This window comes from Genypterus blacodes, unplaced genomic scaffold (genome assembly GCF_046128005.1).
Source record: "Genypterus blacodes isolate CSIRO-AG114 ecotype Tasmania unplaced genomic scaffold, CSIRO-AGI_Gbla_v1 ptg000133l_1, whole genome shotgun sequence".
NCBI lineage: Eukaryota > Metazoa > Chordata > Actinopteri > Ophidiiformes > Ophidiidae > Genypterus > Genypterus blacodes.
The window spans coordinates 3,042,669-3,067,522 of NW_027466935.1; the positions used below are offsets into that span (position 1 = coordinate 3,042,669).

Sequence of the window (24,854 nt, forward strand, 5' to 3'; positions counted from 1 at the left end):
GTTCCATTCCAAGTTGCAAATAATTTGATGCAGCATAATTAGGAAAGAATAAGAGCGATTAGTGGCATGTAGGGCGTCTGGCATCGTCACGCCAGCAGCTCTTCATTACAGTTATACTGCCTATGAACATCCTAAACACATAAGAATTGGCATTTAAAGCACATTTTGACACAACCACCCAAAACACATTCACTGCACCATGAAAATTTGCATAAGTTGTTTTATTCATATTTATTGTCCTTTTTTTACGTTCCTTTTTTTAAATGGTTTTGTTTTTGTTGAAGTGGACGTCCTGTAAAGTCAAGCCTGAAGCCCTTAGCGAAGGTGTTTGCACGCCACCTTCATAACTGAAAAGAAAGGGGAAGAGGAGGAGTGGAGCGGGCTTTTCCTACTTCTCTCTCTCTCTCTCGCTCTCGCTCTCGCTCTCGCTCTTCATCTTAACAGTATCCCAACTCAACCTTTATTTATCATTTGTTTGGACAAAGAGTGTACCTTACAGTATATTTACACATCATAGTGACTGACTTTTTAACAATTTCCACTTAGATAATGCGATGTAAGATTGAATTTGTTTGTTTTCTCATGATCATATTTTCTACAGTCTTGCTCTGGCTTCGCTTTGATCCACTTTATCTTCTCATGCTCAGTTTCTAATGAGGTTCTCCTTGTCATTATCATCATCATCATCATCATCATCATTATCATCAAATTACAATATCACCATTATAATAATCATATAACTCTTTTCAATAAATTCCTCTCTGACAACTGTACAATCGTACACAGTGTTTGACTTTTATATATATTTTGGGAATATATTATTTAAAACTGAGAAAAAAAAACATAATCCCAAAGAAAATATATTAATATCCCAAAGTAACAAAACCATGCATGTTTTAATGTTCTTGTCCATAAAAACCAAAAAGCTAACATAATAGATGGGATCCGTTTTTATTTACACAATGATCTTGGCACTGTTTTTGTTGTCTCTTGCTGGAATCTGGAATGATCCTAAAGAATACTACGAGCTCTGCTGAGCATAACACTCTCCTGGTATTCAGTCAGACCTGCTACAAACAGCAGGTGTGAGAGACACACAGTAATCATCTCTGAAAAACACAACAAAAGAAAAGGAAAGGGAACCACATTAGAGAGTCAACCAGAGGGTAAAGACTAAAATGTTGTGTAAAAATTGCATTTCACTTCAGCATTAGACTGTGGCAGTTTCCTCTTTTAGGCAGAAACTCTGTGACATCATGTCTATTGACTTTTTTATTCCCCCACAACCACCGTCTCTCTCCCGGCGTCTCATTAGGTGCACTCGGTTTGTCATTGTTAGGGTGAGAATTCTTAAAGAGAACATTGATTTTTTTTTTGTAAAGCAGCATTATTAAATGACTCAGGCAAATAAAACAAATAATGAGACAAAAGTAATGAAAAACCACCATTTAAGACCTTCGCCTCAGTCTCAGGTGTGGCAGGCAGGTAGGAGTAGCTGTCTAAAATTTCCAGTGTTGCCACGTCAAACAAGTGCATGACCGTTGATCCAAAGTTCTCGTGTGTGAGCAAACATAAGAATGTGTGTGTGTGTGTGTGTGTGTGTGTGTGTGTGTGTGTGTGTGTGTGTGTGTGTGTGTGTGTGTGCACGTGTGCATGTGGTGTCTCTGCATACTTATATTCAGTGCAAACACATTGGGTAAAAATCCCATCTCAACCATTGACCATCAAACGATTGATTCTACAGTATTGTCCGTCCCTGACCACCATCTCTACCTCGCTCTCCTCCGCAGTTCTCTGTTGCACCTTTTCATACAGACAAACCTTCACACAGGCCGACGCGCCTTTTGTTTCTGCAGCCTGTGATGGCGGGCGGGCCGCTGCCAAGTGGCCCGCGTCCCCTCCCCCTCACCCCATGTCAGGTCCTAGCACAGCCCAATGTACTTGAGATTGTTCTGGATGATCACGTCCGTGACAGCGTCGAACACAAACTGGATGTTGCTGGTGTCAGTGGCACAGGTGAAGTGCGAGTAGATCTCCTTGGTCTCCTTGTTGCGGTTGAGGTCCTCAAACTGCCGCTGCACGTAGACGGCCGCCTCCTCATAGGTGTTCTGGCCTTTGTAATCAGGAAAGCACACTGTCAGAGGAATGCGTTTGATCTTCTCAGCCAGCAGGTCCTTCTTGTTGAGGAAGAGGATGAGTGACGTGTTGGTGAACCAGTTGTTGTTGCAGATTGAGTCGAACAGGCGCAAGCTCTCTGCCATGCGACTCTGTGTAGATGTAGGGGAGAGGAACAAAAAAAGGGAGAAGATCAAACCAAGAGAAATTGTTTGTTAAGTTGAGAGAACCCACAACCCAAAGTAACCCGACTCATCACACCATCGCCTTTCGGTTCGCGCACGGAAACAAAATCAGACCGGCGAAGGTACCAACAAGATGTGATGATGAATATGAAGACGAGGGGAACGTGCGTCACAGATAAGCCAGCGGTCCAGCCGCAGGTGCAGCTCCTCGGTTGTGTCAACATGGACTCCAGGCTCAGACGAGTGAAGACCTGCGGCTGAACTCACGCTGTTCTCAGAAGCGGCTCATTACTTCACTTACATCATTCACAGAGTTCACGGAATTCACCGCTGTGGCTGAACAGAAGATCTGGTCATGATGACACGTACAGTCTGTGTTACTGTGATGGGAAGAATTCCAATATGTCATGTATATAATGTTATCAGGTCAAGACATTCAGGAAGATCACATTTTTCTAATGGATGTAAATGTTAAATACTGTATGTCTCCAATTAAATTAAGATACAATAAGTCCAATATTTAGTCAGTCCTGTTTTTCATACTTTAGCACCACCTATGGGCCAAACTGTTGTGGGGTTCAAATGCACATATAGTTTGCAGCATACAGTAAGTTTGGCTGTAATTGTTAAATGTCTTCAAGAGTTAAATCGGCTTATGTCTACTAGGCCGCACCTCCAAGCATTTATCATCCAGGAAAATGGAATGCACCCCAATAAGGAATCTAACTATTATGAGCAACAATATGAGCTCATTGGTGTATTTTATGTACAAAAATGGTTGAAAGTTTCAGGACATTAGCGAGAGGAGGAGGTCAGATCTGTATGAGTGTCTCAAGAGGGAACGATAAATCAGCTTCAAACAAGACAACGGACATCATGTTTTTACTATCAGTCAATTATTATTCTCATGTATTTTTCCTTTGCTCCAGTGAGAGAAAAAGAGAGAAAGAAAAATTTATTTCAAACTTTCCCCCTGTAAATTATAGCGTGGCATATCTCTTCTCATGATTACTGGAGAAAATGTTTGTGCATCCCGTTGGCTTGCACGCGCGTGTGTGTGTGTGTGTGTGTGTGTGTGTGTGTGTGTGTGTGTGTGTGTGTGTGTGTGTGTGCTTTCATATGTGCTCATGTGACTTGGAATGCAAAAGAGAAAGGAAACAAAGAGAACGTGGATGTGTTCACTGCAGCTGCTGGCATGTGGCGACTAGCCAGCAGCTTGTGACTATGAGTTTGTCAGAAGGAAAATTGCTGTTAAAAGGTTACAGAAACAACATGATGCTCTGAGCAAATCACAAGATCTGCACAGCATGAGAGGAGATACAGAGGGAAATCGAGCCGGATGACACAATGATAGTGCAGATTTCAAGTCAGCCCTCATTATTCGGCGTAAGGGCACTATTATTAGATAATGGTGGAAAGGAAAGAGCGTACAAAGTTTAATTTAACCCTTGGATGAAGCCTGAGCGTCTCGTAGAGCAGAGGGGTGAAACAGAGCCCAGTCACGTCCGGCAAAAACGCCACATGTGCACCATATAAAGTCTTGACTTGGTGAAAAAGCACTCGTTACAAAACACATTAGTCATTTGTTATTGGGCTCATTTGGCCCCTTAAAAAAGCGTTTTCGGCCAAAGAAACAAATTCGAAATGACTTGGAATGTGTTGAGCCCCCACAATCTAAGCTGAGGGAGAAGAAAGGAAAGAGGGTCTAGAGTGAATTCTACTGAAACAACCGTACAAACTACAGATTGTGGGACAGAATGGAAGTTTATTGTACTGATTTGTAGTCATGACTAGGTGGCAAACAAACAAGATGAAGCAGACTGATTCACTTGAGACATTTGTGGCCCGATTTTAAGACATTAACTCCACAATGAGCTTAATTAAAATACAAATTACATTCATTAATTACATTTTCTTTGCTCGACCCTTGAAGATTGCAGAATATTCTAAACGTTGCTTAAGCGAGAGCCTTCAGATTGTGTTGGATTCCGGCTCTGCTGCTCCATCATCTCTTCTGTTCTGCTCCCAGTCCCCCCTCACATGTCATTAAAACAGAAGCTCCCCTCTCTCTCGCTCTCTGCACGAGTGTGTGTCCTTGGGGCCCTGGGCCGGCCCCTAAAGAGTGTACACTAAACACACAGTCATGCACGCTGTTTGACCTCCCTCCTCTTCTTTCCAGGGTGTCACAAAAGGAGCCCAGCTGTTTAGAGAGTAGGTCAGGAGACAACCAGCTGAGCCCGGGGAGCTTCTTCACCTGGACAATACATCACTCGTACAGTCACAGCTCCTTAATACAGGAGGGAGCCGAGCCTGGGAGCGCTAAAACATGCAGACCCCCTTCCTTCGCTTCAAACACCCACTGATACGACAAACACATACACACACACACCCACACCTCCTGTCAGTGTGCTCCAGAGGCGCAGGCCTTAATTAAGCTTAAGTATTAATGAGGAAGTTCAGCCCAGTGTCATTGCTTTGTTTCCCACAAATACAAATCACTTAAGTGTGCAGCCGCCCCTTAGTAATTCATTAAGGTTCATTTTAAATGTCAGATTCGCCTGGCGAGCAGCAGCTCTGCACTTTCCTCTGCCGATCGACACACAATTTGGGCATTCACCATGTTGCAGCGGCACCTGACAATTACATTATTCATTCCCTCTCTGTTTTTCCTTCCGTTTAATTACTCGTGCCTCCGTTGCTGAGGGAAGCACAGCTCATGGGTATGCAGGAGAAAAAGGGAAGAAAAAGGAAAATCAGACGCAGTTTTCTCACTGTGCTGTAGTCTTAGAATGTCTCTGAACTACATGTATTTTGTGTATTTTACATGTATTTTGTCATCTTAGCTTGACATGGATGTGTCTGCTGCGCTGCAGCCTGTCAGAAGGATGCACATGACAAACTTTAACATAAAAATGCAATCCAACATTAAAGAATCGTCAGTGTTATGTAACATGACAGTTGTGTGATTCCTTCGTTTGAGGGGATATTTGAAACAAAGCTGACACAGCAGTTGGTCTCTTGGTGCAAACCTTAATCTGTGCTCTTCATTTTCACAGACACACACACACACACACACACACACACACACACACACACACACATAAGTATATTCTTTCCAGTGCTGCTGTTTGTTGTACAACACCCTCCTCACTCTCCCCTCCCTAGTCGCAGCTCACTGTCAACAGCGCAGGATTAGGAGCATTTGACTGGCCTGTTGCTAAGCAACAGTAACCACGGCAACCGATTCATTATGAAGACAGGGACGGGACAGGGAAAGTGCATCAGGGAATGGGTTGATGGGTAAATGTTGTACTGTAATTATTATTGTGTATTTTTGTCTGGTGTGAAGCAGTGAGTTCAGAGTCTTGATGGTAGAAAGATTTTGAAATTAGTTTCTTGTTTATAAGACTTAATATCAGAGTATTAATATCAAAGTACTCAATAAGGCATAATTATCTGTTTAAAAATGTGTTCAAATGTGTCCTCTCTACAATACTGATGCGTTTATGTGCACATGTGTGGTGGATGTAGATTCATAAATCCTCATTCTTTGGAATCTGTCACTCCCAATCTCTGTCAAATTGCCAAGTTGTCTTTGTACATGAGTCACAGAGTTATAAAGCGAGTGACCGCCTCTTTCAAACATCACACACATCTTGTTGTTGTTCTTCTTGCAATGCAGGCAGAAATCAAGCGGTCACGGCTGCACTTGAACTGAATTTGATGAGTCACCACTCTTCCTGAAAGCTGAATCAGAATGTGCAGTGAAAGAGATGAGCCGGAGAGGTTTGATCTCATGTTTCATTTCACAATAATAATTTAACTGTATGATATCTATATATACTATATAACTCTGTACAATATTAGTACACACATTGTGATTAGTGTCACGCTGAACAGGACTCATGAAAGACTCTGCTGGCAGCTTGATGTTGTGCCGACATCAGCACAGGAAGTTTATTTATAGTGTTAATATTTTGATAGAGCCAAAGCGTAAATAGTGCTGATGCTGGAGGAAGATCAAAGATAATTAACATCCCATCATTTTAATCCATGTAAACCGTCTTGATTCCAAAATAATTTTGGACTTTGAACCAGAAAACAAAATCACACCAAAGTTTATCATCACAGGAAATGGTGATGAAGATTGTGACTCTTCCTCTTGTCTTCCTCTATTGTCAGATGCATATCAGTGTAAAAGCAACGGCGCTAATGTTTGGATTACACACACACACACACACACACACACACACACACGCACACACACACACGTACGCACAGCTCCTTTTCATACAGGCCTGACATCTAGCGAACCAACCTGCTAACATTTGCAGGGACGTTGTGTTGCGTTTCTTCACGTTAACTGAACTTAAACCTCACACAAACCCGATGCAGACCTGAAGCTGCACTCAGCACAGTAACGTTTAGATGAGTGTGGATATGATCCTGTCAGATTAGGTGAGGCCTGATGTTAATACACCATCACATTGATGAGTTAATGGAATCTGTAATCTCATCATGTATATGATGGTGAACGCACCGTTTACATGATACATTGAACTGTGACGTGTGCACCCATCCATCCATCCATCCATCATCCCTCATCCATCCATCCATCCATCCATCCATCCATCCATCCCTCATCCATCCATCCATCCCTCCATCCATCCATCCATCCATCCATCCCTTCATCCATCCATCCATCCATCCATCCCTTCATCCCTTCATCCATCCATCCATCCATCCATCCATTCATCCCTTCATCCATCCATCCCTCCATCCCTCCATCCCTCCATCCCTTCATCCATCCATCCATCCATCCATCCATCCATCCCTTCATCCATCCATCCATCCATCCATCCATCCATCCATCCATCCATCCCTTCATCCATCCATCCATCAATCCATCAGCCTTCCATCCATCCATCCATCTACCCCTCCCTCCATCATCCCTCCATCCCACCTCCATCCTTCCATCCCTTCATCCATCCTTCATCCATCCCTCCGTCCATCCCTATATCCATCCCTCCTCCATCCTTCCATCTATCCCTCCATCCCTCCCTCCATCCTTTCATCCCTCCATCCATCCCTTCATCCATACCTCCATCATCCATACCTCCATCATCCCTCCATCCATTATCCCTCCATCCATATCTCCATCCCTTCATCCATCCCTCGATCTTCCATCCATCCCTCCATCCATCCCTCCATCCATCCCTCCATCCCTCCATCCCTCCCTTCCTCCCTCCCTCCCTCCCTCCCTCCATCATCCTTCCATCCCTCCCTCCCTCCATCTCTCCATCCTTCCACACTTGCTGATCCTGTGCAGGGTCAAAGGAGCCGCAGAGTCTCACCCACGCAGACAAACTCATTCACACTCACGGTCACACCTGCCGACTGTGGGAAGAAACTGGAACACCTGGAGGAAACCCGCCTGGGAGAGTGTTTACAGTCTGATACACTCCTGCCAGCTCACACCTTCATGCTTCCTCTCCCCATTAGATTATATAGAATATAAAGTTATCAATTTCTTGTACAAAGTGAACAAGGGAACCAGAACATAAAAGTAACCCAACTATAGACCAAACACACATTATACTGTATATGTGTGTGTGTCCTCATTAACTTATCTGATTAATTACAGCTAACACTCATGGCAGGAGCTGTGACACACACTTTTGAAACTGTTTACTCTGCGTCTGTCTTTTAAGTAATCATTAACTGCGCAGACACACACATGTTCCACGCTTCTGAAGAATGTGGAGTGTTTTCAGCAGAATAGTCAGTACAGTACAGATGAACCTGGGTGATGTAAAGTAAACATGCTTAAGGCCCTGAGCTTGTTTTGATGCTTTCTGAACTCATCTTAATAAGAATATTGGACTTCCATTAATGTGTCAACGACTCAGTTCATATTTCCTACTAATTTTCTTGTTGTAACTGAGCAACATATGATAAATGACTTCGACACTTAGACTTGTGCCAGTGATAGATTCACAACCTCGTCACTTTGCTTACATAGAAACCAAAGCAAACTTGCAGAATCTTAAGCGAAAAGAGCAAAAAGAGCAAAAGAGCAACAGAGTGCTCAGATCATCAGATCACGGCTGCTCTACTTTATGTTTTTTTACATTTGTTCCCTTTGCTTTTCATCCTCTTCCTCTTCCTCTCCTAACTGGCACGCACAAGAGTTGTTCCTCTTCAGCACCTGTGAACTCCCATTGCTCCACAGTCTGTTAATTCTCACAGGTACAGCCTCACACCTTAATCTGTGAACTCAATTAACACCACACAGCATTTTTCCCTCCTCAGACTTTATTTTTAACCTATACAACTAATTGATTTCATGTTCTAACTTGGCAGAGTGTGTGTGTGTGTGTGTGTGTGTGTGTGTGTGTCCCCTCCTCCCACACGTGAATTATTAAGGGACGTTAAGTCACAAGAATGGCTGCGACGCTTTCCTGTGCTGTGTGAGGGTGAATATTAGCACAGTCGTTAGAGGGGAAATTGCGATCGTGCCTGTGCAAAGAGCGAATAAGCCGAGCTGACATAATTGGACCCGAGCGAAAGAGTCAAAACCTCAGTTATCTGAAAGATGTTTAAATAAGCCTCAACTACTGCACCATTTTAAAACACTGGGATAAGACATTTGATATGGTGAACATTGGGAACGACTCAAATTCCACCAGCTGGAATCGGAGATAAAAGCACTCATTTATTCAAACGCACATAACAGGTCTTTGTTTGGGGCGATGTAAAGGCAAAGTGAGCGCATTTCAGACATTTCTGCTCCACACTCGAGTCCACACACACTCCGCAAGGCCCCGTCGCATTTCATAGTAAATTGACACGGAAATAGCCGACACAGCGCAAGACAGAACTGAATGACTGAACTCTACAAGAACGATCACATGCAGCCATTTCAATTAGGAGCAATAATGAAGGGATAAACAGGAAATGTATAGGATGACATCGGAAAACTTATCACCGCATCAAGCTATGTAGAAATCGATTATTACTCATTCCAGGGCTGCAGCAACACCCAACAGTCTGCTCAGCGTTTAATACCTCCGCAACAAGGATGCAGAAGCGTCTCTACATTACATTACATTACCTTACATAACGTTTACATCCGACACTTTGCACGGCAGCTCGACGGTTAAATAATCGATCCGTGACCTTGATCCCTCCAGCAGACGCGCGCGCACGCGTGTGTGTGTGTGTGTGTGTGTGTGTGTGTGTGTGTGCGCGGTAAGTGACCAAAGCAAACTCACGCATTATTGTCAATAAACTAGAATGAAGTAGAAAGTAAGTAATGGAGCGTGGTTGTTGTGTTATACGATGAGAGATAAGTCCCAATAGTCCAATTATCAGTCTGTACTGGGATTAAAACATATACATGGACGGATTTAATAGAACGCCACCATTCTCTGAATATACGTGAACACGGTACACGTCTAGTAGTCCCCTTTAAGCTTGGACGTGTGAGTGTGAGTGTGTTTGTGTCAGACGTGTCCGAGGCGCTTGTTCTTACCGTCTGGTTGTCCTCGTAGAGTTTGAGGTCATAGCCACTTAGCTCGACACAGAAAATGATTGCAGTCACGCCCTCAAAGCAGTGGATCCACTTCTTCCTCTCCGAGCGTTGTCCCCCCACGTCCACCATCTTGAAGGTGAGCTCCTTGAAGGTGAACTTGTTCTCCACGATGCCAGTGGTCATGTCGCGGGACCGCAGGATGTCCTCTACGGTCGGGATGTACTCGAGGGCGGAGATGCGGTCCAGGTCGTTCAGGTAATAGGCAGTGTTGTCCTCTAAGTGGTACTCGTTGGATCGGTGAAAGCACTCCTGGACCCCAGAGTCGCCCCACAGACGTTTCATGACCCCCAGGAGCTCCAGCGTGATCTCCCCTTTGCTCTCTGCAGGCCCTGTGAGTGCAAAGAGCTGCACGGCATCGTAGGCGCGATCGGCGTTGTGAACGTCAATCTTGAGGGTGGTGAGGGCGCGGATGATGCGTGTGAGAGAGTCGATGGCGTTGTAGAGGATGAGGGGCTTGTACTCTTTGCAGGCCTCTAGGTTGAAGCCTCCACTGTGAATGATCTTCATCTGTTTGACAATGGTGCTCTTGCCGGAGTTGCTGGTGCCCAGCAGCAGAAGCTTGATTTCACGCCGCTGCCTTTGACTCTCCGAGCGCAAGTGGCGGTCGATTCGCCTTGAGCGCCGCGCTGCTTCCTTCTCTTCCGAGCTCTGTCGGCATCCCATGGTCCTCCACCACGTGGTGAGCACAAAGGAACACGTGCTGCTTGATGGGGAAGCAAACTGTAACACTGATAAAGAGGGGCGGGCGGGGGAGGGGGGGAAGATGGAAGAGCTCCAGAGGGCGTTCGCGACAGGAAGGAGCTCGCTGAGTGTAGGAGCAGACAAATCTCACCACTGACTGATAGAACACAAGACCAGGAGCCACCACGCTGAGGAGTGACTCAAGAGTATTTCATTCTTTTTGTTCAGGGGCAGTCTGTGAGTCCTGTGTGGGCAGAACCCAGACTTGTGGGATGCCCACACAGCGCCTGGCACTGAGCTTAGACTGCCTGCTTAAGCCAAGGGAGCTGGGGTTCATAGCAGGGACCCCCCCTGAGGAAAACTCTGCAGGAGGACGGGGAGAGAGCGCTGCGACTGTCAGTGGAGACGCTGTTTGGGCTTGACGTGTGTGAAAAGCGAAACGCCGTCACTTTCCTCCCACATGGCTCTCGTGGTGCCTTTCCTTTGTTCGGCCGCCGGCCACCGGCCACATCAGCTTGATACTCGCTGGCTGTTCTGCTCGATCTACCCGGCAGATTCTGCTCTCTTTCTTCGGCGTGATGAGCTCTTATCTCCACGACGACTGAAAGCTGCAGATTCTGCCAAGACATGAGACAAAAAGAGGGAAAACATGAATAGAGGATGGAGACAAAAAACGAGTGTGTGTGTGTGATTTCTAGTAGCTTTGATAACATTGTTAGAATAGAGAGCAGATGCCTTCACAAACTCCTACAGATGTTTTGAATTGTTTTGTTGTACACAGAGACCAAGCAGGAGTCTCCCCTAGGCCCAAGATGGAATTTGAACCAAGGACCTCCTTGCTAAGAGGCGCCAATGCCAAACACCGAATTATTTGAGCTTTAATGAATGAATGTTGCTGTGGCGCCACCTAAAGGCGAAACTGCTTCACATTTTGTTGCTTGTTCAGAGTTGTGAAATGTGAACCCAACAGGAGAACATCGCCCAAAGTTGTTGCCACTTCATATGAATTAAAAAAGTCAAAGTTGAATTAAAGCGAGTCAACCGTGTCATGAAACAAATATGTACAAGAATCGTTTTGCATAATAATGGCTCCAGGTTTTGGCTCTGAGCAAAGCCTCTTCCTCTCCATGCTCCTCACTCAGATCAGCTGGTGGGAGGTTTTCATGTCGGTCTGCTTACTCAGCCCTCCGTCTCACACAGTTTGACACCAACGGCCTGTAAAACAACCTACAGTGATTCATGTCACACTAAGGAATTTCACCTTTTACACCTTCGGGAGATATGAGCCATATAAGACTCATAAATAAATGTCCACGTGGTGTCACTATTCCCACCAGAAACTAGCCAGACGCTTTAGCGCTTCTTGACCAAAAACTCAGAGAAATGTGTTACACATTACAGCGATCTCAACTGGACAAACAAGCAAGAATGAAAATGAGGTCACAAGCGAGAAACAGGAATGTATAAAAACAATACAGGATCAACTGACACACGCGCACACACACACGCACACACACGCACACACACGCACACACACACACACACACACACACACACACACACACACACACACACACACACACACACACACAGCACTTACTGTCCTGCATGCTTCTGGTCCTGTTTAAGTTTTCTAGCTCCAAACAGTCACACAAAGAGAAACATCTGCAGTCCTGTGTTGCCAAAGTATTTCTCAGCCGACCACGCCTATCAATTTAACACCACTACACACACACACACACACACACACACACAAGGTCAAACACACACACACACACACAAACACACAGACCTCAGAAAAGCAAACATAGGTGTACAAGCTGTAATGATGAATTATACTTCCCGAATTCACCCCCCCCCCCCTTCTTCGCCTGTCCCCTCTCTCTGCTCCGACTTCCTCCCAGGAAACAGCAGTAGGTGAAATTATGTGCTTATTTACTATCAGACTGGAAAATAACAGGCTGCAGCCAGCAGGTGCCTCTCACACGTTTCACACCGCTGTAACGCTCTCACTCCTTCCCCAGACATCTGTGCTGTTATGCTGCATGTGCTGCAGCCAAGCCGTGACAGAAATACAATCCCATTTTGGGGTTTCGGGGCGGTTTCCCCTCCCAGTTTATAATGCGTCGGGGGCTGAATTCCTAATTTGTGAGAGACGAGGATGGACGAAGATGAAAATGTTTTGTTATTGAGCGTAAAAAGCAAAGAGCAAAGTCGAAGCTCGCTCGCTCGCTCGCTTGCTGGCGGACGCCTCTGGGATTGTGTGATAAATAGATGCACATAGAAACAGGCTGTGCACGACATTGGCTGAGTAACGCATGTGAAATCATACTGTGGCCTAGTTTTGTTGGCGAAACTATACACTGCAAGAGCTGTCAGAGAGAGAGAGAGAGAGTGTGTGTGTGTGAGAGCGAGAAAGAGAGAAAGAGAGAGAGAGATACACTCTTAGAAAGACTGAGAGGACAAACGAAGCAGAACAAAGCCATAACAAAGCGCCACAACACAAACAGAGTGGGGACTGTTGTTTGCTGGCTCCAGGCACCTGACCGCCTTCTGAAAATGGCACAAGGCAGCCAAACCAGTTAATGCACATCAGTGATTCTGAAAGCGTCGACACATTTAAAGCTGTGTGCAACGTCTTTTCCAATTTGTTACTTTCAGAAATCCTCACTGGCATTTTTTTTTTGCTCCCTTTTTGAAGTCTACTACTGCTTTATTTTGATAATTGCTAAGCGGCGGCGGTGGAGGTGGAAATGGAAATGGAAATGTTTTCACTTATTTATTCAACCACATCTATCAGATTGCTACAGTTATGCTAATGACTGTAGAATCGGTTGTAGTGTGTCTGTGTTTTCGTAGGAACTGTGGTGAAAGCAGACGTCTTCTAACAACCTTTAGAGAATGGGCTCAATAATAGAAACCTTCCACTGGTCTGATCTGATTTAATGCTTCAGTTATTCATCACTCTGACAGACATCCTTCATCACGATGAGGACATTTACTTTTGATACCTGCATCTATTTTTACAGCCGTTTAGTCTGTTTAGTAAATACAGGCCGGGGCCTTGAAGTACCTGCTTGACTGCCTCACCATGGAGCCTGGCCATCTAGCAAAAAAACCTTGTCACAAACCTGGGCACTTGTCACAGAGTTGTGGAGAAGACGAGGTGTGTCCCTTTAAGAGTGTGTGAGTGGAGGCAGAGCGGCAATGGAGGCGGGGGGCCCGTGGAGAGCCGGGCCAGCATCTTGTGGTTTCATGAGCGCTGAGGTAATGCGATAGCTCGCCTGAGACAAAGCTCTGTCACTTTCCTCTTGCCTTTCGCTCACATCTGCTGCTCCACACAGCCCGATAGCGCTCCATCCATCACACACACACGCGCGCGCACAAACACACACACACACACACACACACACACACACACACACACACACACACACACTCCCTTTCTCCCTGGTGCTTACCTCCCATTATTAATTCACCATGCTGCATCTAACTACAATTGTGCTCTTTATCAGAGATGAATACATGTAGTCACAGTCTGTTGCTGTTGCGGCATAATGTTCTAGTTCCTGCTGTGGTTGTTGGTAGGAAATGCCATCAAAGTTAGGGTCAATCACATTAGATTCAATGGGAGTGTGTGTGTGTGTGGGGGGGGGGGGGTGTACTGGCAGATCACTGGCAGATCACCAGTACACACACACACACACACAGGCACACACAGAAAGACAAACTCATTAACGCCAACGTTTAATCACCTAACCTGCATGTCTCTGCACTGTGGGAGGACACCAAGCAGGGCGGCCGTGGGGGTAAACCACACACTGACACTAGGAGAACCCAGAAGCTTCATGCAGTGAGGTGACAACATTCTCTGGCACTGTGCCGACACCCTCCTTGTGAATATTATGTGTGTAAAGCAATGCAACAGATAAATGTATTGCACTTTCAAGGTAACGTCAGTCAAACTTCATGCTCCAGTGTTTCCTTAACAAATTCATTTTCCCACCAAATTCAGTTTTATTTGTATTGATGAGAATGAGTCCTATTTTTGTAAATGAAGGGTGGATAGATGCACACTCAGAGGCTGCTTTGAATCACAAACAACTTCTTGCAACTGTAAGGAGGTAATGGGATCATAATCAGTTAACTGTTCACGTCTGAATACTGTATGTGCATTCAGCTGAATCTATTTTTAAAAGTAGTCATGTAACACCAAGAGATTGAGGTCAGCCATTATCGACAATTACATACGAAACATCTAAAACAACTTTTCTTGCGTGTGCTGTCAAATACACACAGGTGAGTGTGTGTTTGACAGCGAGTTCGGTCCTCCAGGTCAGTGCAGCCACACAGAAAAGATTCAATATATATTTAGCTTCTAACGTGACAAATCCATTATGCATCACATTACTCTGACTGTACCACTGAAAAGGAAGGATTTCAGTCAGATTAAACCAACCTGCCGATGATGTGGGTAAAAGAATGGAATCGTGCAGGCGATGTTCATGCTCGTGTTTGAGTTTCAGAGGCGGCGGAGAACAAAGAAGATGTGACGCCTTTATGAATGGAACACAAAGGTGTGCGGGTTTGGCAAAAGGGGGGAAACGTAGGGGTGTGCGTTCGCTTATCGTGTGAAGCTTTGTGAATGAGGCGTCCTGCAGGTGTGTGTGTGTCAGTGTTGTGACCGTTGGGGTTTTTCATCTCAAGAGTGGGTCGGATCAGATGTTCGGTTGAGAATAAACCTGGACGCGGATTCATCTGCATGTGTTTGTTTTCACCGAAGCAGATAGCGTCATATGATCACATCCGTCTTGCTCAATTTCCATGAAAATGAATCCTAAAGCAAATAGACACAAGGCGTTTCGCACAGACAGGATTATATGATTATGTTGCAGCATTTTGTCCAAACAATGTTCGCACAAAATGTTTAAAAATATTGGTATTGGTGTGAAAGGAGAAATTGACTGTATGCAGATGCTTCACAAGAGGCTAAAGTTCCCTCTCCATTTGAACCTTTGACCCCTTCCTGGTTTGAGGAAGAATGCAGATGTGAGTCTTGATATAACAGAACAAAACTTTCAACTCAGCTTTGCCTTTGATGCCAGAAACCTTTGGCACAACTTGGACTCTTGACTTACAAAAACCCAAAACTCTATTCCTTCCCACAAACCGCAGAATAAGAATTACACAACTAAAATGTGTGCAGTGAATCAGCTCTTTATCTCCCTGATTCATGTTCAACCAACAAGCCAAAACACCAGCTGACTTGTAAAACCACCTAAAATGATTTCGACTTCATGGCAGCAGAAGCATTTTTATGTGTAGTGACACAGAACACAAGAGTTATTACTGTGATTAACTTGGGTTTAGAGCACATGATGACTTGTTTTGGACTCCAAACCCCAAGTGTGTGACTTGAAATGAAATGATTCTCCGGTACATCGCTCGCCATTATTGTATGTTCTAAAATGCAACATAACATTTCATTTCATGCGTAAAAAGGTAGGAAGAAATCCCAAGAAATGCAACCAGACAGGCCTTCTCAGTGGATTGCATTGTGTAGGCTATTACACAAGTGTTAATGAAAAGCAATGGCGTCTCTGTCTTATTGATGATTGCAGGCGTTACATAAAGAGGCATTTCAACCAAGCAGTGTGCCCCATAAAATGTCCCCCTCCAGCACGCTATGCATGTATGTACAAACGGAGGAAAATTGGCACATTAGCAGTGAAACAGTCCTCTTCCTGCTGATCCCTCTCTCCCTCTCTCTCTCTCCCTCTGCTTTATGCTGTCTTACACTTTTCTCCTCTCATCCAAAGTGGTTGGGGGATGTTCACATCTCCACTAATTCCCTCAATTGTGTCAGGATTGAGCACAAGTAGCGACGAATGCTAATCAAGGCGATGCTCCGTTTGTGGATATTTATGAAAATGTGGGTTTTTCAAGACCATTACTGCATGTGTTTTTGCAATCAGGGAAATAGCCTTAACACTCAAAATTGTAGGGTTCTCACAGCCTGAATGAAATGCAAATACTCAAAAGCTACGAGAGAGACGGCTGGGTGTCTATTTTAGAGGGGACAAAATCAGTGGAAAGATTTCGGTCTAGATAGGGCGTCCTGGTATGGACACAGATGGTGGAACTGCTGATCACTAACTTGAATGACACGCCTTAGAGTCGCAGAGCCTAAATACAATATGTCTTCTCATAACTTACTGGCTTAAATAGAGAGATAATAATAAACACTATTTTTCTGGCTCTATCTGATAAATGGACTATACTTATACAGTGCTTTACAATGACCTCACATTCACCCATTCACACACTGATGGCAGGGGAATGCAGGGGTTCAGTGCCTTGCTCAGGAACCACCTCCACAGGCTTGGAAGAGCCCGCAATTGAACCAGGAACATTCCAATCCCTAAACGATAGCTCTGCCATCCAGCCTCTATCTCCATAACCGTTACCGCTAAGTGAAGGACGTTTGCACACCACCGACTCAGCATCATCTCAGCTGCACATTAGTGGTTTGTTCCATGTGTCTGCCCTATTTGTTACTGTACAGTGATTCCATTAATGTGCCGTATCCAGATTCTTCTCCAGATCCAGATCAGTTTGTACCCATTGATAGTACGACCTGGGATGGATATGCCTACACTTTCCATTGAAATTGGTGCATTACTTTGTATAATGTGGCAACACAGCAGATTTGCAATAGAGCACCGGCAGAAGTAAATAGACAAAAACTGGGTCGATATCATGAAGTGAAAGCTAATTGATAGCACTAAAATAATGTGCAACAATGAAGAAATACATCTCGAATGTAAAATAAATCACATTTGGAGGCAAATGACATGAGGTTTAAATTTTTGCCTGGATGTGATGAATCCTGTGGGCCATCACCGTGATGTCTCACAAGACTCCAATCAAGGATGTAAATATTCCAGGAAGCTTCTCCCAGATTACAAAGCCAAGATAATATAAAATCAGTTTATATAACCTAACTCACTAAAATGTAGATTTGGATTATTGTCAAATATCCTTTTTGATAAAGACTGATATTATCCCATTACACGTGGTGAAAAGTGTCCCCTGTGACCAGTGAATGGAACTGCATGGAGTCTGCTGGAGACTCCATTTGTTATTCTTTGTCACAGTTGGATTATTTTCATTAGATTGTGTGTGTAATATCTGATTCTCTCGTTTTTTTGTCTTCTCATTTACTGCATTTTCAGCATATAGCGTGCTGGGGCGGCGTTTCCTCACTAAATAGAGCTGAAAGGATGAGATGAGATAAGACCACCAGTCTAGTGAAAAAAGTCTTGTGAGGTTTTCACGGAATTCTTACATTCGGCAGCCAGCAGACGATAAGATACGGCTACACAAGTGATTAGAATCTTAATCTGTCCAAATCCTTTTGGCAGCCTTTAACGTCAGATCTATAAATAAATGTAAACCCCTTATACCCCTTTAAATAGGAATGGAAACATGTTTTGACCAGATCAAAGTTCACACACGCTCAATAAGATGTATGTATCTGTGTGCAACATTAAAGGTGTGGAATCATCATTTATGGAATCTGGAACAAAACACGCTAAACACGTTGCCCTCAGCAGATGTAGATCAATGTCACCTCATTGCCAGATCCTATAGAGAACATTGTTGTCATGTGATGCCTCTCTGGAAAAAAAAACCTCCGTGTTGTTGCTTGCAATAAGAAAAAAATCATGCTGCCTGCATTTAAGCGGAACAAAACAAATGGAGTGCTCCATTCTAAAAGCCCCTTTTCTGTGTGGTGAGTCAGAGCTTTGTGGTCCACCCATACTGCGTCAGAATCATACGAGAGGTAGGTCGCAGACGGACTGAGGTCTGGGTTTAGTTCAAGGTTCAGGAATGCATCATTTGGCGCTTAAGAGCTACATAAAACTACTGGATGAGGCTTTGAGACCAGCCTTGATTTTCCTGTCCTGACCAAAATCCTGTCTGCTTCAACATCATTCTGCTTGGAAGACAGAGTCAAATCTAACGAGCAGTCTCCCTTGACATTTATCATATATATATTATAACAGTTAGCCGTATTTATGTGCTGAGGAAAGATTTAAATGGGTTGTCAGATGTGCTGAAGGAATAGCCTGTCAGCAACAGCACATCTGGGATTTCTCTGCACGACAAATGTTTGGGGGAGGTAAGTGAGTGTGTGTGTGTGTGTGTGTGTGTGTGTGTGTGTGTGTGTGTGTGTGTGGGCGTCTCAGATGGTAGCTAGCACCTTCGCCGCTAAATAGTGTGTCAGCTGACACCGTATCCACTCGATTACCTCGGGTTCTTGTCACTGGAAGTGAAGCAACACTATTCATTTGATTGTGTCTCAATAAATGAATTAGAACTGCAGCCAATCGGTACCCTTGTGTTTCGCCATTATAACTGAGCCATTTGTTATGTCATTATGGTCAAAGCTCTTGGGTGGGACACAAGGTCGCTGCAGGAAGTAAGTTCTGCTCAGAATGCAGCTGCTTGTTGCCCTCCGAACCCTCTGAGATCCAATCATAGTAGTAAAGTAAAGTAAAGCGGTCACACATACGGGTTTCGATGCCCCTACTCAATTTATTCATGCTATTCATGAACATTGATTTGGCTTTAATAATTGTTTGCTCAACGTTTCATGTTGTCCTCTCCTGACGGACCGTCCTGAATGTGCAGAAGGAGCTTGTGTACTGTAAATGTGAGGATACTACTCATTCATTGTGGGAAACAATGATGGGTAGTGTTCTCGATTCTACTCGCCCTAAACAGTGGGCTGTTCAGAGGGTGGAGGCAGGGTGGGGGTGAGGTCTCTGTATGCTAGATGCTTTTTCGTGATAACGCTCTGCTTAACGTTCCTGATCTCAATGGCTGTGTTCCCCCTTCTCCAATCCAGCGGGTCACACTGAGTCACAAGGCCAGCCAGCGATGACAATGGCATGTTTGTGCACAGGCAAGAGCTATGGTCTGTCTAATGTGAAGGAATAAGATGGCACAAGGTGGAAACTACAGTCCTGTGTGTGGACACCATAATATGAATACAGATATCTGCATGTCTATCTGGTGCTGCTCAGGCGCCGTTATAAGACGTTTGGCGATGGCGCAAAGATCATTTGTTTGTTTTGATGTTCAAAGTCATTCTATTTTTCAGGTATAAATGTTATTATACATTTAGCCATTCACCTTCAATGTAAAAGACTATTTTGGGGGAAAGTTAAACCTTTGAGTTCCCACAATTCACTCGCCATGACAGCAACAAAGATGAGGTTGATGCTAAATCCCGGAAATGAATGACATCTGAACCCCTGCTGATATGAATTACAGCAAATGAAGAAGTCATCCTCCAAAAAGCAAAAATCAGCCTCAACCAAATTATTTATAATCACCTTCTAGAATTCCAAGCACCCAATGGCTGTTCTACTGCATTGTGTTTACTGGATGAATGACTAATGAGGGGAACAAAGGAAAACATAGGCTTATGACATTTTATTTTATCTTGCATATTGAAACTACTGAGAACTAAAGGTCAAAACAGAAAGCAAGGATGTGTACTGAGAGGTCACACTTTACCCCATGTTAAGGTGTTTTCTCAGAAAATGAGACTGCTACATTAATTTCATGCCGTGAATAACATATGAAGGAACATACTGTACATTTACACACACACACACACACACACACACCTTCCATGTCTCCCACCACAACCCAGCATCCCTCAGCGGTGGCAGGCCACAGCCCGCCCCCTCCCTCTCTACTGCCTCTTTGTTGTCATACGACTGCTGTTATGTGTGTGAAAAGGAACACAAAGATGCTCTGTTAGCCCTATTTCACAGCACCAGCAGGGACGGAGATGAGCGCACGCCCAACACACACAAACCATATCCTAATCCTTACACATGCAAAGCCACACCCTAAACTTTGGGTCTATCCCACTGACGGCCTTCCTGACTGATGGCTTCATGTTTTTATCAGCACCGGCCCAAACTCAAAGGCTGGCAAACCACCTTGTCCTGCCATTTGTGAAGATGACACTTTGTCCCAGGACCTGGCACGGATTAAAGACCCAAAACAAACACAAATGCTGAGCCAGCTGAACCATAGCAAGGCCCTGTATGAAAACCACACAGTGACAAAGGATTCAGGGTTATTAAAAACCTAACAGCACTGCAACCAGTTCATGAATGTCAATGAACTAATCCTCTCTAACAGGCCTACGCAAAATAGGAAGGAATCACACCACAATATTTTTAATTTTCCCCATCGTATTGCAAAAGCTTCGCAATTGATGTTGTGTAACATTTTAACAGTGTCTGTTTTTAACCTGCTGTTAATGCTGTGCCTTACTATTGTTAGATGTATTCAGACATCTTTGTAGTTGTGACGTTGTTCTTACTCACCAATAGGTGTCAGTATAATGTTACGGTGAGTGTTTTTTTTTTTACAGGAGCAAACAAGAAAACTGCTGTGCGACAAAGAGAACAACAAAGAACATTTCTCAGTTTAACGCACCCACTTTCATTTAAGTACGTTTCTTTACAAGGTTTTACTTTTAACACTCTATATTAGCCGATAGCTAATAGATTGAGACTGATTATAGTGGCTAACTAGCAAAGATCAGTCAGTGAGATCATTCAGTCCAAAACCCTTCAGTGAAAACTTGTGTAATATCTCCATGTCTCCCTTTTCTTTCTTTCTACTACAATTAAATGTCATTAGATTAATCATTTCATTGAATTAGGGACCAGTGCTAATCCCCTTTGGCGCTCATCTTTTAGCAGAGCTCCATAAATCAGCGGGGGTGCGGGCCTGCAAAGTTAAAGATGCTTAAAAGTGTACCGGACCTCAACAGCTGCTGTTACTTTAAAGCCAGATCTGTCCCTGCTGTCCCTGACCATTATGTCACTCTGTTGTGTGGATTCAGCAAGTAATAAAAGAGGCAGAAGGAGGTCAACTTGGTTTTGGGTTTGTCACACCGCCGCTCTTGTTCCTGCACGTACAAAGGGTCACTTAAGTGGCACGTGGAGGCTGCACATGATCCATATTAGAAATTAGTTTTTGCTTCATCATAATTTGTCACCGATTACACAGAAAGTTTAAATGGCAAGCAGTCATGAATCTTTCAGCATTATGTACACACATGGATATGGGTGTGACAACATTTCTCAGTGTGTGTGTGTGCGCGTGTGTGTTTACTGTACCTGAGAGAGGGAGAATGAGAGAGAGTCACTTGACAAGTTCTCATTGTAGGCATGTGATTAACCTTTACAGTACACAGTGAGCATCGTCGTCCGTCATTTTATAGCCACGGCCTTCACTGACCTTAGACATTTTCTGACATGTTGTTGTAAGAGATTTCAGATAAAAGGTCTCGATGGTGTTCGAGAATTTCTCCACGATTTGCGTGGAATACAGTTGTTAAGGCCGTCATTCTGACCGTCTATGTGGGATTATTGTCCACTACTTGTTTAGGCAGCAGCAACAGTGGAGCAACTTCCCTCTCAATGCATCATCAAGGGTTAATAAGTATCTTCAGAGTGAAATCGCAGCTGATGAGACTAATATTGCTAATATATTCATTTTTTATTCATAGCAGCATCACTTAAATATTCATACTTTCATTAATGCGACGCGATGTTATGACTTCTCTTATCGTAGAGAATATCTCCGCTGCTTCGATCAATATACCTTATCACATTTACAAGGTATCAATCTACATCTGATCCCTTTGGCTTTCATACGGGGCTCAGGAGAAGGAGGCACGGAGGAATGCCTTCTCCATTTTTCCTGGATTTGCTGCTGTCTGAAGGCCTCTGTGTGAGCCCGCTGGTGGAACTATCAAAGACATATCCAGCATTCTTTCTGTGTCACATGCTCAGAGAAGCTCCATCGCTCCACCGTCGTAAAATGATGTTCTTCCCCTCTCTTCCGAGCTGTTCCAAATCTTCTTTTTCCTTCCTTTCCTTCCTTCCTTCTTTCTCTCTCTCTCTCTCTCTCTCTCTCTCTCTCTCTCTCTCTCTCGCTGCTGCATCAACCTCCGCCCCTCTGCCCCATCTGCCTCCCTACTGTTAACCCCCCCACCACCACCACAACCACCACCACTGAGCCCCTCCACCCCTCCCCACACTGGTTTTCTCTCTCTCTCCCTCTCTCTCTCTCTCTCTCTCTGTCTTTCACTCTCTCAAGCATGTAACACAAACACACATACGGCACAAACACACACATGCTCTCCTGGTGTTACACAACTGCGCCCAACCCCCATTGAAAACACACACACATATACACACACACATACAGACATAGTTCTTGGAGATATGAAAGATTATTAAGAGGGAAATTGTCAGAAAACACTCGTTCTGCTTTGGCTGCTGAGTAATGAAGCTGCTCCATTCTCGTCTCTCTGTCTCTCTCTGTTACTGTTAAGAATCAGACCACACACACACACACACACACACACACACACACACACACACACACACAGATGGACAAATGGCCACGAATAACCCAAATAGATCCTGGGTCATGATTGTAATCAATGTTGATGTCATTTCCCTCCCCATATAACGCAGAGCTGCACTGTGAAGCCCTACAGCGCTGCTACACAGTCTGCCTGCCACTGTAGGGCCACGATTCAGCCGGATTTGTGCAACTCCCACTGCACATTCACATTTAATGTCATGAGCGCCCGAACACCTGATCGTACGTGATGGTGCTCTTAGTCTCTGGCCGTCTCTCCCTCTTGATGCTGTTAGCTCGTGTGGCCCTCGATCTGTATCGCAGGACATCAGCCAATATCTTCCCCGTGCATCCTCTACTCGTCTCCTCCTATAGGCAGTAATTATATGAAGCTGCGTTGAGATATAAGCAAGGATGCACTGGGGAGAAGATGAGTCAAATTGCAAGCATCCATTGGCACAGAGCTAGCAGCAGGGTGGAGGAGGGGGACTGGACAGCCTGCCTGCCTGCCTGCCTGCCTGCCTGCCATCTCTGAACATCACCTTTCCTGTCCTATCGGGAAAACACACACATCCCTCACAGAATGGCTTTAATCAAATGCAGTCCCTCTCCTCCTCTGGACAAACGGTGGGCGTCCTAAGGAGGCCAGCCTTGCAGTGTTATCACAAAAAAGTGGTGTGTGTGTGTGTGTGTGTGTGTGTGGGTGTGGGTGTGGGTGTGTGTGTGTGTGTGTGTGTGTGTGTGTGTGTGTGTGTGTGTGTGTGTGTGTGCATGTCGGTTTGAGAGTAGTCAGGCTTACCGTGTTCACAAGCCAGCATCCATTTAAAAAAGGATACTGCAGACAAGCCCTTGCAGGGAGAGGAAGGCTCTTTGCAATCCACCTTTAGTCCTGCTGCTGTTGCTGCTGCTGCTTCATCATCATCATCATCATATTTGCCTCACCAGGCTCTCGCACACGTACACATCTCTCTCTCTCTCTCCTCTCTTCCACTGGCCCCTCTTTCCTCTTGCCTTATTAACGTCTGTGTTCTATATCCTCTCTTGTTTGCTCCAAGGCAGTTGAGACACTGCAGCGATGGGGGTGGAGGGCGTGTATATATGTGTGCGTGTGTTTGAGTGTGTCAGAGACTGAGAGGCAGGGAGAGGGAGTGCAGGACAGAAACGGAGGGAGGAGTCAGCAGGGAGAGAGAGAACGAGAGGGGGGGGGGGGCAGTCAGGATTAAATCATGAGAGTAAGAGAAAAAACAGGCTTTGATGGAGCAGCTAGGGGAAAAACCACACGCTGTATCTTTATTTAATGTTGTAATGATCAAATATACATCGGCAGCCACGATTCTGGGCTCTGCTGGCTGCGTTTGAGCTGATATTCCAGCCATCAAGTACTGGAAGGTTTTTGGTCATGGTAGCAGGATTGGTTGTGATTTCATTGATGACTGGGACGGGGGGGGGGGGATATATATACAAGATAGGGAGAGAGGGAGGAGGAGGGGAGCAGGGAGAGGAGGAAAAGAAGGGAGGGAGGGAGGGAGGGAGAAGGGAGGGAGAAGGGAGGGAGGGAGGGGAGAGATGACGACAAGGGAATGGGAGGGGGATTGGACGATGGTGTAATGTGCTGTTTCCGTGCCAACTGTTTCTGTGACAGTGGGACCACTTCCTTTATTGCTATTGGCTATGACCAAGAATTGATAGAAGCTCGGGCAAATGAGGCAGCGTGCCACAGGGTGTGAATGGGGCGGCGCTGCTCACGTGGTGACTTTTTTTTTTTTTCCCTCCTCCCCTTCGCTTCTGCTCACTTCTCTGGAAATAAG

The 24,854-nt window shown here is 44.8% G+C and overlaps 2 protein-coding genes across 3 annotated transcripts in view; one reads left to right on the top strand and one right to left on the bottom strand.

Annotated features, from left to right (window-relative positions):
* gnaz (guanine nucleotide binding protein (G protein), alpha z polypeptide) lies at positions 1 to 24,147 on the bottom strand. Of its 2 annotated transcripts, none has more exons than XM_076163770.1 (3): positions 23,846 to 24,147; positions 9,835 to 11,192; positions 1 to 2,267 (listed from the first exon to the last, which is right to left on the bottom strand). In XM_076163770.1, exons 2-3 carry the CDS (start codon positions 10,555 to 10,557, stop codon positions 1,923 to 1,925), a joined length of 1,068 nt encoding a protein of 355 aa, XP_076019885.1. In that variant the 5' UTR covers positions 10,558 to 11,192; positions 23,846 to 24,147; the 3' UTR covers positions 1 to 1,922. The 2 variants fall into 2 exon arrangements, with proteins under 2 accessions (XP_076019885.1, XP_076019884.1); XM_076163769.1 differs by lacking the exon at positions 23,846 to 24,147 and adding an exon at positions 12,176 to 12,264.
* nnt (nicotinamide nucleotide transhydrogenase) overlaps positions 1 to 24,854 on the top strand; it is a 264,273-nt gene that overhangs the window by 192,224 nt on the left and 47,195 nt on the right. The window lies entirely within an intron of this gene.